This window comes from Sceloporus occidentalis, unplaced genomic scaffold, assembly GCF_023333645.1.
Source record: "Sceloporus occidentalis isolate IW3139 unplaced genomic scaffold, rSceOcc1.0.p SCAF_50, whole genome shotgun sequence".
Lineage (NCBI taxonomy): Eukaryota > Metazoa > Chordata > Lepidosauria > Squamata > Phrynosomatidae > Sceloporus > Sceloporus occidentalis.
In genome coordinates this window covers 1,007,828-1,027,066 of record NW_028317030.1, presented here as the reverse complement: position 1 = coordinate 1,027,066, position 19,239 = coordinate 1,007,828, and the positions used below count along the sequence as shown (strand labels likewise).

Genomic DNA, 19,239 nt, shown 5'->3' with positions numbered 1-19,239 from the left:
CACTATACAATCAGTCAGCATGTGTGTGTCTCAATGTAATAGGTGCTGTTTATACATATATTTTAAATGCCGACGACATTAAGATGTTCACACATCTGAAAGGGAAGTAATGTCCAATTTTACAGAATTTATTGTCCAATTGTTCTTCTTTTTTTGTGTGTGTGTCTGGTACGATCTTTTGTTAATCCAGTCCATTGATGGTTCACATACATGGGGAGCAGCCACACTTGATGGGTTTTTCCACGTCTTCCACGAAGGACGATCCGTCACTACATTCAAACGTGTACTTTCTGCGTTTCATGCGCAAGCCCGTGCAGCAACCCTGGTTCTGGCAAGAGCCCCGACATTCCACCCAAGAGACGGTGCGTGTGGTTTGGCAAATGGTGTAGCCTCGTTGAACTTGGTAATAATCCCTGACAGGATCCCCTCTACATTCCGACTCTAAATGAAGAAAGACAGTAATTAGTGGAATAACGACACACTGAACAGCTGAAGAGAACATTTTAATTGCCAATTTAAGAACAAGATCATGAAGATAAGCTTCCTGTATAAACCATCAATCCTGTTAATATTTTTACATGCAAGTACTCTATAATGGGTAATTAAAGTTTCAGCCGCTTATTCAAGATAAAATATTTCTCCATTAACAGTTCAAGTAGGACAATGAATCAATGTAACACCGTTACTAAAATGTGCCCGATTAACACAAACCTTTAGACTGTGCTAGAATAAACGACTTTGGAAACGAGGTGGGTCACCTGGGTAAACACGAGCCTTTTTGGAAAGATAAAGAGATCCCTTTGGAGGAAACCTTGGGACTGAAGAACCATGGAGAAGAAAAATGGGGGATGAACCGGACAGGCGAAAAAAAGATTACACAAAAGAGAAGGGAAAAGATGGTGAGTGGGGGAAACAAAGCTGTAGAAGAGAGGGAGGTGATGGAAAATAAGTATAAAATATGTGAATGTCTGTGTGTCTGGACTAGGGGATGGTTTTCCACCAGGATCTGACCCTGAGCCCTTTCTTTATGCAATGATAATATACTGTATTAATAATACTTTAAATGTAACATGATCTTGTTTTGTCTAACGTGTACACTAATGCCCCCAACTAAATACATTTTTTTTTAAAAATCCTATAAATTGTATAAATTCTCACCTTGATCGCAGACCTCTCCCACATATCCGTTATCACATTCACAATACGCTTCTCCCACATCTGAAATCTGACATCGCCCGTGCTGGCACTGCAAATTCTTACATGGGTTGTATAGCTCTCCTTGCTGGTTGCACAGGGCGCCTTTGTAACCATCCTGACACAGGCAGCTGTACGTCAGAGAATCAAGTGGCATACATGTTCCGTGTACACATCTGTAAAACAGAGAGCATTGAAGAAGCTGTTCCGCATACGTGTCATTTTATTCTTTCCTCTTAAGGTTTAAGCACAAAAACGTTAAAGAAGTAATATCAGGTTCTATGGCAATAACATATCAATGACTGGTTCTGTGTCACATGAACATTAAGAATTAGTGTTATGAATGAACTTTTAAAGTGTTAAATCCAGCAAGAGGTTACAATTCTTTAACAATTCCTATATCTCCAGTACTCCAGAATATATGCCCTTCTGGAACAAGCATTTTGGACTCCAATCCTGAACTGAATACACATTCATGCTCACACACACACCTACACATCTGTGCTCACACACACCTACACATTCATGCTCACACGCGCACATACATATCCCATTCAACTGCGGGGTCACATAACCATATGCCTGGGAGGGGTTAGGGGAATCAGCCCCGGGTGCCACTCATCAGGGGCCCCAGGCTGGTCCAAAATTGGACACAAAGTATTCGTCTGACCCTTTGTGGATTTGTTTGTATCCTGTTTAAGCTTCACATGCCAATGTTTTTGTATATTTCTTCTACCTTCCTCTGCAAGCCATTAATACTGCACCAACAAAAAAGCAGAAGAGTCCAATTTTACAGCCCTCATAATTCTTATGCACCTATAAAAGTCTGGTACTGCTGACGTAATGCTACCGTACGTTTAAATCTACCCAAGCACATAAACTATTTTCCGGGATTATTTCTCTTTGTTACATCAGTGTTCTAAATATTTTCCCAAAGGACTAAGCCACACAGGTGTTTCATACTGTCATTCATTTGGGCTTCCCCATTCGGCCAAAAACAAAGAGATATTTATCTCTAATCCTATGGTTTAAATTTGAGAAGTGATACAATGATAATTACTTTAAAAACCAGAATGGAGAACTAAAAGACTAAACATTTGTCTTGATTTAGAATCTATTTAATGTTTTTGATGATTTTCACTCAAGTAATGTGTTGACTGCATTTAATTGAGTACACTTTATGTACTTTTAAATTAATTATGTGCTTACTTGTGTCCTTGGCATGGATTATTTATCTGCTGGTCACAGTGCGGGCCAGTCCAACCAGTCTCACAATGGCAAACGGGTCCATTCTCAGTATTTGGCTGGCATATGCCATGCAGACAGAGGAGCTTCCTGCAGGGCTCACAACCTGGTACCACGCCAGGCTTCATTTGTGTTTTGGTAAAGTCCTGCAGCTCATTGTTGATATAAAGGTTGCGGATACATCCATGAAAACTGGTGCCGTTAAGGATTTGCCACAATCTGAAGGCTGCGGAATTGACATCGACTGGCATACCTAGACAACACAAATACACGTCAGAGTCTGCTTCCAGCTCAAAGAAAGCTTTACCAACTTTATCCACACATCTAGACACTTGTCACAATGAAATTAAGTATAGGAAGATTGATCTGGCAGGGAAGGGGTGTCCCTTAGCTGCTCTGATATAAAGCTCATGGGCCAGTACCTGAAGCTGTTTTGGGGTGAGGGGTCTTTATTTACAAAATAAAAAAAAGTTTGAACTATGGGTAAAGATACAGGAAGATACAGAAAATATTATTTAGATGTGGACCTGTATGTCATAGAATATATATATATATATACATAAAGAATATTATGTGAATCTTACCTCCTACATACAATGGTGCTTCGCTGTTAAGGGTATAGTGTTTTCCAAAATTGTCCATTGTCATAGGCGCCCCACCATCAATGGACAGATTAACCATCTGGTCAAAGGTAACCAATTCCACTGTATGGAACTTCCCATCATTGATAGTCTCTGCACTGAAGAAGGGAAATTATCATGTAAACAACCTCATTATACTTCTATTCAAACAATAATGACTCTCCAGGGAATTTTAAGAATGGTCTGTTAATTCCAAATTATACTCCATCATAGAGGCATATGGTGTAGAATGCCATCTGCCGATGACCTATCCTTTTTTGATGCTATGTATATGGTAACACTGGCTGTGACAGTCTTTATCGAAGATCGGTTTCTAATTCTGTGTCATGTTCGGTAACAGAGCTTATATAGTTGATCATTTTGCTGCATTTCTCTTTCTTCTTTAAAAACATTTCTGTTGTGTAAATCCCATGTAATAAGATATTTATCTTATTGGGGCCGTTTTAATGCTTTATTTATTCTATAAAGTACTGCATTATTATTAACATAGAAATTGCCTCTAATTAAAGGGAAACTACCACCATTTTTAGAACTAGTATTTGATGAAAAACACTCTTTTTTTTTCAGGCAGCTGCATATTAGCCACTTGTATGTGTTCTTGTTTTGTTGTCTTAGCCCAATCTACAAGACAAACATCTTGATTGCATTTGGGAAACAACAGAATGGCTCAGTCTTAATTACCATTGCCATAAAGTATCAGCTCAGTGTGGTGTTTGAGTCGGGAAAGTCACCCAAAATATCACATGACTAACAACATTGGCTGCCTCCAGATCTGCAGATAAAGAGTTTACTGGAACAAAATCAGATAAAAACCAGGTTTTTGACAATGCTAAGATACATTTCTGAAAATAGCGCTGGGTTTTATGCTCTAAAAGAAAAAAATATTTCCCCTTTAATTTTCCTGCATTTCTTTTTTTCCTCAAAATATCAGGACGTCAGGAATAGCTAGTTTTCAACAAAGCACTGTGCATCACTGAAAGGTTCCATTACGATAAAAAAACATCTACAATCTGCCTGAAAAATGTTGATAGAGTAGTACCAGAGATACGTACTATCAACACTATAGTAACAGCTGTAAATTTACTGGAGTCATAGTTATTAACTTTTATTATAATTATAATATTTTATAAATCCCATTGTGCAGCTCTGCAGAATATGATGGCGCTATATAAAACAATAAATAACAATAATAAAAAGTAATATGCTTAATACATGTATTTTGCTTATAAGAAAAAGGGTGGCATTAAACATAATATATTATATTGAGATCTCTCTATATCATGCAGAACAGATTTTTATATTGATTTGAAAATACAAATAGGGACATTCTGACTGATTTACCTGTAGATGGCAGAACTTGGAAAACTCCCAGGGTCATAGCTGACCCTAACATGGCCCTGGTATAACTCTACAGCCATATGGTCACGATCACCATTGTATAAGAGGATTCCATTGTCTTCTGCTGTTGAAACCTAGGGATAGCAACAAATGTAATAAATAACAAATAAACTCTGTACCAAATCCATGTGGCACTGAAAATAATGTTTAGGAATAAATTGCAGATTAACTACACATTCCTAATATGTTAACGTTTTGTGTTTTTTTTATGCATTCTAAATCTCTTCAAAAACATCAGAAATGTATTCTCTATACCCCAGCAGCTGGACTATATATAAAAAAAAATTTCTGGGTCATAGGTGGCGTTGATGGGTAATGCGGGTGAATTAGGTAGAGTTGGCCCTTTGGCATGATGCGGTTACTAGTCTAGCCAACCGGAAATCCGGTGTATCTGGATAAAGATCTTCGTGGATATTTTCTTAAGAAGAATTCTAATTGTTTTTTTTAAATTATGCATGATTATTTATATTATTTCATCCATCTATCCATCTTTCTAAACTATCTTTACAGCAATTTAAAAAAGGTAGGCGTCTGGAGGAATATTACATTTAAATAATAATTAAAAACCACTGCAGAAGAAACATATATTAAACAATCTTTTTAAAAATATATATTTTTAAAACCTCAATAATTATTAGCATTATGCTTTGTTTTGTATGTGAAATCAGTGAAATGGTTCATTGAATAACATTGTTAGGTGTCTCCTGCATTTCTACAGTCATTGTCTGAGAGCGTTTATCATTTATTAAGCTTGTTTAAGCAGGGTCCTCCTCCACATGACATAACTCAAAGAAAAGACTTAAAGTGAGTTTGTTAGCCAGGTGTTCACCAAAAATATGTATCAAACTCTCATCAATTAGTAGTTCAACAGAAATGTCAGCTTTATCGGGGCTCAGTCCCAAGTTTAAAAAAGGGTAAACCTGCCATATATTGATATCCTTAGTTGGCAAAAAAGTAGGCTGGGAGGCTGGGTCTTGGGTCTAATATTTAGGACATGTTTAGAGCTTTTATTTGAGTTTTTCTAACCTTTGGTTGTACTATTTGTTTTTGACAAGGCACCTGGCTCATGCACTGGCTATATGGCTCTACTCGGGCTTAGCTTCTACCATGCTGTGGACTGCTTGCCCACCTATCCGATTAAGCCATTTGTGAGGGTGCACTGGATGGAATTTGGATACCAACAGAAGCATAAGCCCCCAAAGCTACACCTCTGGTCTGTATGAAATAAATTAACAGTAACTAGAGGATACATGTCATTCTTCTAATGTCAGATTTAATGTCAGTGCTGATACCGTGTGTGTTTTCACCAACCTGAAGTGTGATGTTTGCTCGAGGCCAGTTCTGCAGGTCTGTGAATTGGAGGTATGTGTCCCTGTCCACAAAATTCACACTCAAAAGCTTCTCACATTTGATGCCACCAAACCCAGGAAGGCACTGACAAACGGCACTGTTTCCCACAATGACACAGTTGGCACCATTCTGGCAATCAGCTATTTTACATGGATTTGTGGGGACTTGTGATGGCATTTCACAAAGCTGCCCGCTGCAAAAAGGAGATGAAGTAAAAAAAAATTGAAGTAAATGTCATAAGAGAGAACATACAAGTTACATGACAAAGAACATAACTTTTCAATGCATGTAAAGAAGGCACATACTAAGCAGTTATGGGATAAGACTGTAAGGGCCACCTAGGCCACTGAGTACCCTCTCATAGTAGCCTGCATAGTGCTCAGGGGATCCTAGGTACAAGCCTAGTGTGCCTAATGGGCAAGTGGGCATTGTAAGCAAGACCCTACAATAATTCGCCAACTTCTCGAGATCTGTCAGCCCTTTTCCTGATACTGGAGAGTAAAGCACTGTGTGGTCACTTCAACGAATATTCCCCAATTTGTCTGTCCAGCCACAAAGATGAATGTGGCTGGCGGGATGGACCATGCTTTCTGCTTGGTCACACTGCTAGCACCTGTATGCATAGTCTTGCTGAATGACAACCAAGCTGCTAGTTCAACAAAAACATTTAGAACTCTGTACAAGTGAAGAGAGAATACTCTGTGCGTCTACCTGTAACCCTCTGTGCAGAGACACGAATATCCATTGACCTCATCCACGCACTGAGCATTGTTCTGGCAACGATGGTCTTTACAATCATCGTAATTGAGGCTGCAGTTTTCTCCTACGTAGCCAGGAGCACACTCGCACCTGATAAACAAAGACAACAGGTTACTTCTCAGCAAGGGTAGTCTGATCAATTGAATGTAAAGGGTCAGATGCCATTAAAAATCCTAAACAGTTCTATACCCGTGCTATAGCATTCCACACTTACCTAGGATGCTACTTTATTTAGGCAGCTCAAGGGGGAAACTGGATGTGGCTGAATGTAGCGTCACTTGCTTCCATACTTTTACCCACCACGTATTTTGGTAGTGTGTGTGCAAGTACGGACATGGTGCACGATGGACTTTTATCTCCATTACACCCCATGTTCCACCCATGGGGACTGTCCCACCCAGCTTTTCATTCCACGTTTAGGACACCTATATTATTTATTTACAAGGGTTCCTGGGTATAAATTATGTTCTGGTGATAAACATGCTGTTTCTGCTTTACTGGGTGCCAAGAAATGAGTCTCTGCTGAAGAGTATATCCCTTATTTGTTGGAATGACATATGTTCTTGGTCATTGTGATTACTCTTGAAATGATGCACTTACTTTGGGCCCTCAGTCGTTGCAACACATTTGGAGTCCGGGTGACAAGGATTCAACCCTGAAGAGCAAAAATCCACCGGCTGTTCACAGTATTCACCTATCACAAAACAGAGAAAAGACTCAAACAAAACATCAAAGGAAAGCAGAATTCACATTATTTAAAAATTCAGACTTTAACATTTATGTCCCACATTATCTCCACCAAAAAATATCAGGGTATAAAATAACATGTAATACCTGTGTATTGGGGCAGACATAAGCAGGTATAACCATTGATTCCATCTAAGCAAGTTCCTCCATTTTCACAGTCATTATATTTGCATTCATCTTTGTTCACCGCACATGTGGGTCCTTCGAAGCCCTCGGCACAATTGCATCTGATTGGTCAGAAATGAGAAAAAAAGACAGTAATTTAACAACATGGTACAGTTATATATCAGTGGTGCTTATTGGAACAATATTCCATTCAGACATTTTAGATAGACACTGTTAAATTAACCATGCAATAGTTAGTTTTGTTTTCATATATTGTATTAAAATAGTAAATCTTGAATTTCATTCATTCACCTCTACCCTCCTCATCAGATGTTAAAGAATACAACAGTGAATGAATGATTATTTGGAAATCTTTACATTTTAGCCTACAATGGCCAGTGCCTATTATTTTAATAGGATACAAAAAAACCTCAGAAAAACACACACAAGGATTTCCTTCACATGTATTATTAAGAAAGATGCAATGTGGGTCCAATCACCCAAGCTAGAACGCTTCCTAAGAATGAACTACAAAACCCTCTGCAAATTAATTAATTTTGAATGGATAATTTTTATTTTTTCTTTGGTTTTTTTTCTAGGAAAATCGAGTCACTTTGGAAAAATGATGTGTCTGGAGCCCCACCAGCGACTGCGAGGTTATACAACTTGAACTAAGGCACTGTGCGGTTGGCTTATTAAAAACTCTTGGGAACAATGCGTAAAAGCAATGAGTTGTCCATTGTGCTTTATTCTGATTCAGAAAATATACGACTTTTAGAAATAGGATTTGTGGAATGGTATATTTTTTAATAATAATAACAAAAGGTGTTCACATGAGAACTATCGCTTGTACTTCTGATGACGCCTCTGCTTCCACTTGCAATAGAATCCGCTATCTGTACATCCCCCAAAATAATAGATAGAAGAAAAACATTTCTAGGCATGTTGAAAGCCGTGAAGAGTAAATGGTTTGATTGAATGGCTCGGCAAACTCCAAAGGATAATATTGGCCTATTGTAAAGATGCTTGGTTGCCAGGGAGACAGAATGAAAGACCATTTAGTAATATATATATATATATATATATATATATATATATATATATATATATATATATATATATACCCAGAAAACTACATCAGATCTTTTTTATTCTTCTTCGATTTTTAATAATTTAAAAAAGCTTTTCTTGATATAGCTAGCTTCCGATTCAACATAATTGTTAACAAAAAAAAAAATCTTTGGCCTCTCTCCTGTACTAAGGTTTATTTTTGGCAACTAATTATCTTCTAGGGAATCATGAAAAGCAGAGGATAAGTGAAAACTGTGTCTCCTTGTTTGAAATGCCCGGTAGTGGTATTTGAGAGATGAGAAATGCTGTCAGTTTAGATGCATATGAAGTAAAAAGCAAATCACAGTAATTACACAAGAACTGTCGCTCTATAGATAGAAGAAAAAAAAAAAAAGAATAAAAAAAACCACAATTTGGAATGTAAATACAATTTGCGGAAATTGTGACAATCTTTCATTAGCGCTCATCATTTTGCGGAGGAGCAGAAAACAGATGGTGTACATAAATGAAGGGCTGTGGCGTACGATGATATGGTAAGAGATGACTTAAAAAAACACCCATATCTGTTTACCTAAAAATCAAACTATCTAAATCAAACTTTTGTGTTAATCAAAAATTTAGGGTTCTATTCGCAAATGCTTTACAATTAAAATATAATTGCATTATATTCCCAACGTTCCAAAGAGGGACATTTTTTATGGGGTTGCTTAGCGGTGTGGCTAGGGGGGGCCACTTTACCATAACTTTTGACGTGACTTTGTGACCGATTAGCAGTTATTTAACTAACTAAGGAACTTACGCAGTTCATTTATAAACCAGTTGCCTGCTGTTTTTCTAGATATTATTTAAGGGCTTTGGAACACTGGGATATATTCATAACGCGCAGACATTCTGAGCTCCTTTGGTCCTTTGGATTTTTGGTCCTTTGGTCCTTAGGGCTTTGGTCCATCCTATTAGTTTGTATTCGTCAAAAGCCAAAAATAAAATAAATAAAATCTTGTATGCAATATTTAATCTAAAAAAAAACAACATTTATGGTTTTCCTCGTGCAGGGATCAGCCAAGATTTCCGTGCATGCTGGCCTGCTGATCTCCTAACAGACCAGCTGGCAGCATGCGGTCACTTTTACTTGTTTTTTACCTTTTTTTCTTTTCTTTAGCCCTCACGGAAGTCAACCTCAGTTGACTATATTGGGAGCGTTTATCAGGAGAGGCAGCCAGGATTATTTGAGACAGAAGTCTAAACTAAAGAAAGCCTGAGCTGATTTGCATGCAGTGAAATAAACTGAAAAAATGGTCCTTAATACCCATTTTTTTTTTTTAAATTAACAATTTTGGGACTATCTGTTCCTTTAAGACAAAGTGAATTTTAGCCTTTTGTCAGAGATCGGAAACAGGTTTTTTAGCACACACTATGTTCTCAGTCAAACATTCAGCAAACAGCTTGTAAATGATATTGCCGTTTTTAGCGCTGCTTAAACTGGAAAGTAACTTAAATGTTACCATAGAAACCAAGAATAAAATTTCCTCTTGGTTCAAAAAGCCTGAAAGGATCTTTATACCTGTAGACAAAATAGTTGACAATAACAATGCGCAGCGATTATAAAACCTGCATTTGTATTTGTCAGAAAGCAATCAAAGTAGAACTTTGTGGGGGAAATGATTTGGCTTATTTTTAGCAAAAGAGTGAAATATGTCATCATTTCCAGTGTTATTCTACAGAGCAAATTTACTGCCAAGTCTTAAAAAAACACATCTTCTATTCTTCAACATAAAATACTATGAGTACATTGTATTAGTATTACCCATTTTCAGGTGGGTCAGGGTTATTCTCGTAATGTCTAGTGTCCGCTAAAATTCACAAAGAAATTGCCCTTATTCATCATGTAGTCACGTAAGCACTGAATATAGAGACAATAACATGTTCTGATCCACACGTTCAGGGCGTTTACTCCTTATATGCAATCCCAGATAGCAGCGGCATAACCAGCAGCCGACTGGGCTTGGCGTGGCAGGTCCAGGGGGGACGCAGCCCCTTTGCCATAAAACTGGGGAAAAATCACTATTTTCGGAAATTAGGTTCCCTGGTGCACAACTATGCAAGGAAGATCATTCATCCTTCTAGCTGGCCCATTTACACTATGGAGGGCTGTATTCCAATGTTCTTCTTGAGGCTTAGTGCCTGGATACAATCTCTTATGCCATGGCTCAACAAAGAGGACATCAACCACCAAGGTAGTGGCTGAAGGAACTGCCCTGACTCAAGCACCCAGCCTAAATATACCACTGGCCATAGGAAGATATAATATAGGTCCCCCCTCTTCCACAAAACATTAATATCAAGTACATTGTGAATGGTATATACAGATGGCATGGCGGCATGGTATGGATTTATCCACACCCAACTTATCCTTTATGTCCATCCTCAAAGATGGTTCTAAAGCCACTTTCTAAGAATACGGTAACCAGTCTGACCAGTCTCATTCCAGGACTATGCCGAGTTCCAGAATGAAATGGGAATATGCCTATGAATGTATGAATGCAAACACCAGTGTCTGACAGAATGTGTGACCGCCACAGTGGTCTCCAGATCAAAAACCCCTTGCGAACCATTGAGTTATATTCTTCAATCCAATGCTGACTTCTCCATCTTACAAAGAGGCTAAAAATACGACTTGTTTCTGTTTATTTGCAAATTCACAGGGGTCTGCATTACTTTGCTTCATTTCTGACAGCGAGAAAAAATTATGGCTACAAGAGTTTGCACACAATCGCAGACAGTTTACACACACACCTAGTCACGGTGTTGGTAATTATGCACCAAACAGATTTCGAGAAGAATACGGAACTCACGTGAATTTGCTGCCTTCTTCTTTGGGTTGGCACACTCCATGATTGTCGCAGGGATTGCTGGCACACGCGTTTATAGAGATTTCACAGTTTTTGCCCTGGAATAGAAAAAAAAAGCTTTAGTATATAATTATACACAGTGCCAACTTCGTGCTCTACTCTGCAAAAGATTACAGAGTGCCAAACCGTAGCAAACATACGATACAGCTCGACTGACAAAGGGAACGAGCAAATTAAGGTTAGAATTAAAATAGGTAGCTAGAAACTATGGGCAGGAAAATTAAAGAGTAGAATTTTAAAGAATAGAGTTTTAAAGTACTGATCCACTAAGACATATTATTCCTTGCTGATATGACATTTTATTCATTCTACCAAAAAAAACAATGCGCAAACGTTTTAAGAGGTTTATTTTTACTATTTCTAGGGCAATAATCAGGTGCAGTTGATGACCATTGAAAACACTGGCCAGAATCGTTATTTTAAGATGTGTTTTCTGTTTTTTTGTCAATATTCCCAGTCGCATCAGCTCAAGGAAATGGATAGCATTTTCATATATTAAAAAAGTTGTTTCTCTTCCCACTTAACTGCTTTATAATGCCACCTGTCACAGAATGTGGGCTAAATAGAAGGAAAATTGCCAAGTGACTCAGAATCTCAGAATGCATAAAAATATTAAAGATCCTTTAAATGGGCTTCCTATTAAAAAAAACTGAGATCAGGGCTTTTGTGTTTGAAAAACAGTGAGTTAAAGGGTATAAAAATAAAAAAAAAATAAGTAAAAAAAGGTTTTAATGGTGCTGTTAGACCATTTCCTTGGTGAGTCTAAAAAAATATTTTATTTATATTTTTTATTTTTATTTTATTGAATTATTTTGTTTTACAGTTTACGATTTTGCCTAGGAGCCCCATGGGCACGGCAGATAGTATTGTATCCCAAATTCAGGTGTAATATTATATATACTGTATTCTTATAAAAACTAAAATACTTGACTTTACTAGAATAGAGAAAACTAAAAAAGGATAACATCCAACATTCAGTTTCATACTTTCTATGAGTGCACCTGCATACAGAACAGCCTAAACAACCAGACATAAGCCCTTACCTTAAACCCAGGTGGACAGGTACACTTATAATACTCAACAGCATCATTCTGACACGTGCCTTGGTTTCGACAAGGACTTGAGAGGCAGGGGTGACACTTGGCTTGAATGCTTAAACTTGGAGGCCCTGGAAGATATTTTTGCAGGGTTAAATAAAACATACAAATAAGACCCAAATGCCAAAATGTATCAACAGATTATAGCCATAAAGAATGATGATTATGGGTAGAAATTCTTTAGGATCGACTGGAAATCTGAGACCTTTATGTCGTAAAAAAACAAAGAATATGGTGGCAAAGAAGAGCCAACTGTCTCATAAAGTCCCTTTTGTATTACACAGAATTTGATAGCATTTGAGCAGGTGGAAGACTTATTCAGACAATTCCATTATCATAATGCGGTACTGGAAAGAGCTATGGCCAACGCTTTGGTATCAGGGCTACTTGTAAATCACGATTGTGCCTGTTTGACTCAAACAAGAGCATAAATAATGAAGCACTCGAACAATTCAGTTTGGTCAGTCCAAAAACAAAGCATTTAACTGGAAGTAAAATGCAATGTGTCCAGCGAGGGACAGATGGGAGAGGTTATTGAGTGTACAAAAAAAAAAGGAGGAAGACCCCAAGGCATTAGTGACGCACATACAAAGGTCTTTTAATCAACCAAAGGAAAATTGCATAAAATATAAAGAGCAGATGTCTCATGGGATTAACACTCCATGGATAGTCAAGGGTTTGTTCCCATACAAAGAACGTTTTGGATTCTATATGTAACTGGTGTTTTGTGCCCATAATGTGCATAATTTGGGAAACAATAACATTAGGTATGAACAATTTTGATATATGGATTGGCTTTGAAATGTAAGGTTTCCATAGACTTACAAAATGTAGCGAAGAAAAGCTATCCACGCGTAATGACCACCCGTTGAGAACTACTCTGTAAGCTCCATAGGGCCAGATTTCACATAGTGCCAGGTATTGTGTTATATCGTAAGGAATAGCACGAACCATGAGGAATTACATCTAAAAAAGTATGTCTCCTTGGAGACGCGGTTGGAAAGATATATCTCATGAATCAGAACTGTTCCCCAGTTAGCGGACCACGGTAAAAACGGGCTACAGAAGACAATCTGATGCCCACCAGTTGTTTTTTCTTTTTCTAAGAGCTTAAACCTCACAGGGTGTTATACAATGACTCATTTCAATAAAAATACCTAAAATAATTCCTAGAAACGCGAAGGCTCTTGTTCTAATAATATTTTTTTTTAAGTTAGTACTATAAAGGGTTGGCGATAAAAATTACCCATGGATGAATGAACTGGATATTTCATTTATGCCAAAAAGCTAAACTTTAGTATTACCATTGCATTCAAACTTCTTGGCAGGGGTGGTAAGAAGAAGCTTTCCATCCATTTCCGGGGGTCCCGTGCAACGAGCTATGCCTGGCTCTTTGTAACCGGTCTTCACCCAGTTGGACAACCAGCGTAGATTACAGTCACAGTACAGAGGGTTGGCTCCAATTGCCCTACCAATGAAGAACAAAAGATCATTTTGTCAGGGACAAGCAAATCTAAATGGTTATCAGTCTACAAACATGCAAACATAGGGTATTCAATAAAGTCGGAGTCTGCAATAGTGTTATGGATTATGAAGGTCAAAACCCTCAGTGAAGATCTCCTACAAGAGAAGTTTGTACAGGTTGTTGTAATGTAAAATGAAATCACTGCAAGGACAGCTCAAGTTGAAAGAACAACTTGTCAACCCATCAAAATGTACATTGAGGTCAGTGGGTTGAAACCACAACTTTATCGCAAGTTTTCTTCTTACTGAACAAAATGTGCTTAAAATATAACAGGCGGGGAGAGGGTTGTTCACCTATTGCGTAACCTGTAACCCACACAGCTCTTAGAACCATAATGAATTAATTTACTGAAGATACATTCTGAAGAAGTTTGGTAGACAAAACCTTTAAATCTAATTACTTGCCAGGTCCAGAACTGAGTGGTCAGACTAACATTATCTGGAATGAGTGGGTAACGGTGGTCAGCAGGGATACGGCACGATACATGGATATTTAGGGATATCTATAACCCTCTCTATGGTTATAAAACACTGAAATCTAATCACAACTCACTGTATGAATGGGAATAACTTATTGAGGTTCTTGTTATAACACTGGCTCATATACAGTACATGTGTATTTTATTCATGACACCTATGTGACAGGTAACCTTAATATATATTTAAATATCACATACTCTAAAATCTATTAAGTAAATATATTAACTGGGAATACATGTGGATAATATAATGCAGTGTTATCTTACATAATTAATTTCCACAAGTAATCTTTTCAGCCCCTGTAGTTTAAGACAAGGAAAACTTAGATCACTTTAGAGTATCTAGCTACTTAAATCCACATTAATCATATTTATTTTAAAAACAATACAACAATTTATTTAAAAAGCGATCCACCAGGGGGCGCTCAGGAACAATCGCAAAGATCAAACCGACGTTAATATTTATAGCGAAAAACAAAAGGGTTCCGAAATGTCGGTGGTTGCTATTTCCCCTTCGTGTAACAGCTGCGAGATTCAGTATGCTCAGCTGCTATAAATCACACTGTAAAGAAAAGATATTTTCTGGCGATAGGCTGTGAAATGGGTGTGTAATCTTTGGTTACATTTACAAGGCATTGTTCCAATGCCAACCGACCAAACATTTACAGAAAGGAGAACGACCAGTCTGGTCTGTGTTCTCATGCTTTACTTCTCTCCATTCTTCAATAACAAATACGGATAAGAAAACCTTCCGCAGAAAGCATGAAGTCGAGGAAGTATGAAGATTTTTAACAATTAACACTTTGAATTCCAAATTCGTTACTTAGCAATTTACCCGGCTAAAGGGGAATTTCTACTATTTTTTTTTTAAAGCCTACAAATATGATAAACAATTTTGTAGGCACCAATCTCTGAATAGTATTGGTGATGCCAGAGATGAAGCTACCATATAAGAAGATTGATCAGCTGCTTATAGTCCCTTTGGTCCATGTCCTTTGGAGGTTATGGGAGGTAGTTAGGTAGATTTCTTATAAATTTATGGCTAGAAGGTACTTTAAGGAAGATAAAGTCATGTTATTGTAACTCTAGGTTCCTCGGTTTGAGTATAATTTTTTTTTCCATTTGTACAATGGATGGACCCTCTACACCTCTGTTTGGATCCCCTAAGTACCTACCCATGGGTATTTCAGGTGCTTTCATTTGCAGGCAAGATACCCCAAAAGTTTCTAGATAAATTATCAAAAACAAGCAATCCCCTTTTGAACCTTTGTTCCTCTTTCCTTATCCAAATGTGCCACGTTTAACTTAAGCTGGTGCTTTCCCAGGTGCACGTGTTGGTTAGAGCTCACCGTACCAATGAAACTAAACAAATATTTGTGCGCTCGAGGTGCGGTGAGAGCGTGTTAACGTTTGGGAATTTTTACCTTTTTTTTGGCAGATTGCTATTTTTTATGTATTTTTGTAGTTTACCTATACGTGTTAACATATTTAACTGTTACATTATACACAGAACCAAGTACTATAACACTTGTCATCACACAATGAATACATAAGGGGTTATATAGAGGATCCAAAGTGGTGAAAGTTGCTTTAGTCTTCCAATATTGTGGAAGGGGGTCTGTTTTTTAAGAATTCTAAGATTCTGCTCTTTCGTGTCTTTTGGGGGCATCCAGGGAGATTAACAGCCCGCGGACCCCAAGGCAATCACTGACAAATGTCTACAGTTGGAATATGGGTGGTGAATGGACTTGAGGAGGCAAACGGTAATATATTTGTGGATGGAGAGACTCATTGTTCTCCCGTCATCACCTCTTCCTGAATTCTAATAACACCTTGCATGCATTTGAAAAATTGCTAATATGAATATTCTATGAATACTTTGCTGACCAGCAACCACCTCCAAATAAATATAGCAGATGAAGCATAAGAAAATCAGAGAGGCAGAACTGATGCTAGTTTGAGCTTTGCAGTCATAATGACTTATAATATATATATATATATATACACATATACACATCTCAATGGCCTTTATACCGCTCTAACTAATGTTTACCTCTCTGCTGGACTCAGCTATCAAGGCTGTAATGGGCACAGAAAGCCTTTATCAGCTTGGATTTTCAGTAAAAATATTTAATGTTTTCTGTATGTGGAACGGACTTGAGCACTAAACCTATAGCCACAGCCACATATCACGCTGACAGCGTTGGTGATGTTAACTGAACTATGTGAACATAACCATGTAAAATACAATGTGCGGCAATATATGCAGAGAATCATACAAGCAGGGCAATCATTTCTAATAACCAATAGGCAGATGTTTATGGTCATTGACTTAGAGGTTCTGGTGTTTTTTTATAGACACAAGGAAATTCTGTAATTTGCAAATTCACAATGAGACTACTTGGGTATGTTTTCATCAGCCATTATAATGGACACTACGGACCCAGATATTAATAATTAATAATACATACAAATATAACTAATTATTATGAATAATAATAATAATTAATAAATAAATATATTTAGAGGCTTACGTGTACTTACAAATGGGAAAGTGAGGTGACGTCAGAAAATATTCCTTCTGGAAGGCCAGAAATATCATTTCCATGGACAGACCTGAAATAGGAAATATTTATGTTTTTTTTAAATAGGCCAGATATGCAGGAAGCTGCTTTCTGAGGTCTGGCAGTTTCCCGTCAGACTGCGCATACATAAAACAAACAAAACAGCGCACTTACAGCAGTCTCAAGGACCGGAGGCCTTCGAAAGCCAGGGAAGGTATGCACCGCAGGGAATTGTAACTTAGTATCCTTAAGAATAAAAACAACAGAGAATACACACAGATATCAATACGATTCGGCAGCTGGGAGACTAGGGTAATGACATATCGATCTCATCTTTTCACAACTGAACAGAAAAGCTGATAAATACAAAAACACCTCTATTTTATTATTGCATTTGAAAAGATGTAATCAAGATAAACAATACACATATCTACAAGGCGCATACAATAAGAACATAGCCAGCAGGATTATAGCATAGTAATTGGGGTTCATCTCAATCTTTATTAACACCGATGGGGTCTGTGTATAATATAGTTGGGCGAGCCAGCTTTGTCTGAATAAGAGTGGAAAAGAACTGAGCCAAAACTAAGCCAGGCCAAACCTTTCCTCTTGTTCATTGTTCTGAGCCATAGGCTGGGAAAGGCCAGGGTCTGGCTCCATTAGTCACCCACCGATAATGCTAAATACTTGGTAGTTTGTTTTAAAAGGGTCAGTAGTGCCCAGATTTTCTTAAGCACCCTGTGAACATTTATTTTTATTGAAGCCCAATGCTATTCTCTGTTTTTTAAAATAAAAGAATAAGAGCTGTGCTCATTTTGCGACTCCTTCCAAAATTAAATAATGTGCCAGTGGACTGAGCCTAAGTCACTCTGGCCGAAAGACCTTCAAGAAGGGCAAGAACACTTCCGCTCCTCCCCAGCCAGAAGGCCAGTTGGAGGCTTGGATCTTCCCTGGGGAACCACAGAGCTTCGTCTTTGGGCCACTGGCCGTGGGACTCACTCTAGCCTTTCCAGTGTCAGTACAAAAAGTGAGCAAGAAATAACTGTTCCCACATAAACAAATAAATAGTGGCCATGTATGTCCCCAGTCCTGAAGCTAGCATTAAAAAAATCTTGCCACTAGTCAAATTGCCACTGCATACAAGTGGGCTATCAGAGGCCAGTGCCAGCTGCTGGTAGCCTCAAGACAAGCAATGCCTTTAGGTCTTCTGCACATGTGAAGCTGTCCATTGGCATTAAGGACATGTTTTCACTTCTTCCCAGTGCAGTCTTCACCAGCTGTAGGCTTCAGGATTTAATCATCTGAAAGGGGCCGACCCAAGCAAAATGTTTCAGCAGGACTGATATAATTAGAATATAATTATTTTTTTTACAGGCGTGATTTATTTTTGTATCAGACATTATTAATGCACAGCAGGCGGGTGTCTTGTATCAACTTACTGTAAAGAAAATTATTAGAGAGCATTGTCTATGTTTATTATGCTTCAATTCCACATACAAAAAACATTCCATCACGCACAAAAAAAGAATGCGTGAAACATTCACTCGATCTCTAGGAGCGACCTTGCCGTTGCAGATCTCACTAAAGGAACTTACAATGTGGTGAGTTGACTCATGTTTGTGAAGGATGAGTTGCTAAGGGAGCTGATTTTGTTGTTGCTCAGGTCCCTGTAAAAAAATAAGAGATTGATTTGCTTAGGACTGTCACAGAATGAAAATATTATTTGTCAGTTACAAATAATCTCTTAAGAAAAGAAAACTGTTAGTTTTAAGACGGCGTCTGTCTTATATTCCTTCATCGACAGAGATTTTTAAGGGGAAATGCCAGTTTTCAGAGTATCTTCAATGCCGATTCTCAAAACTTGATATAGCCTGTTAATCCGATTTTTTGTTTTCTTCTGAATTTTAATATAAAATAATCTCTGTTATGTAATGTTGTGATGTGTGTAAGAACTGCCATCATGCTGCAATCAGTAGCGTTTCGGGTGCGTGTGAAGTCTGGTACGATAATGTGCGTAGACTCCAGGAAGTAAGTTACTACTTCCTGTTTTAGCTGCGAATAGGATACCAATAATCCCCAGAGGATCATGGGAAATGGAGGAAGATTTGCATGTGATGGCCTGACTATGCATTTGGTGGATGTAGATGCCATTTCAA

General features: G+C 37.9%; 1 protein-coding gene across 2 annotated transcripts in view; it reads right to left on the bottom strand.

The window, feature by feature from the left end:
* Positions 1 to 202: 202 nt before the first annotated feature.
* LOC149288602 (slit homolog 1 protein-like) overlaps positions 203 to 19,239 on the bottom strand; it is a 128,061-nt gene continuing 109,024 nt past the window's right edge. For both annotated transcript variants that reach the window (XM_089491296.1, XM_089491295.1), the window contains 15 exons: positions 18,679 to 18,750; positions 17,258 to 17,329; positions 17,064 to 17,135; positions 13,821 to 13,984; positions 12,463 to 12,587; positions 11,363 to 11,457; positions 7,422 to 7,561; positions 7,188 to 7,281; positions 6,540 to 6,677; positions 5,790 to 6,021; positions 4,422 to 4,552; positions 3,024 to 3,178; positions 2,404 to 2,692; positions 1,159 to 1,370; positions 203 to 441 (listed from right to left, as the gene is read on the bottom strand). In XM_089491296.1, the coding sequence (XP_089347422.1) occupies positions 203 to 441; positions 1,159 to 1,370; positions 2,404 to 2,692; positions 3,024 to 3,178; positions 4,422 to 4,552; positions 5,790 to 6,021; positions 6,540 to 6,677; positions 7,188 to 7,281; positions 7,422 to 7,561; positions 11,363 to 11,457; positions 12,463 to 12,587; positions 13,821 to 13,984; positions 17,064 to 17,135; positions 17,258 to 17,329; positions 18,679 to 18,750 (2,230 nt within the window). The remainder of the gene's footprint in view (positions 442 to 1,158; positions 1,371 to 2,403; positions 2,693 to 3,023; positions 3,179 to 4,421; positions 4,553 to 5,789; positions 6,022 to 6,539; positions 6,678 to 7,187; positions 7,282 to 7,421; positions 7,562 to 11,362; positions 11,458 to 12,462; positions 12,588 to 13,820; positions 13,985 to 17,063; positions 17,136 to 17,257; positions 17,330 to 18,678; positions 18,751 to 19,239) is intronic.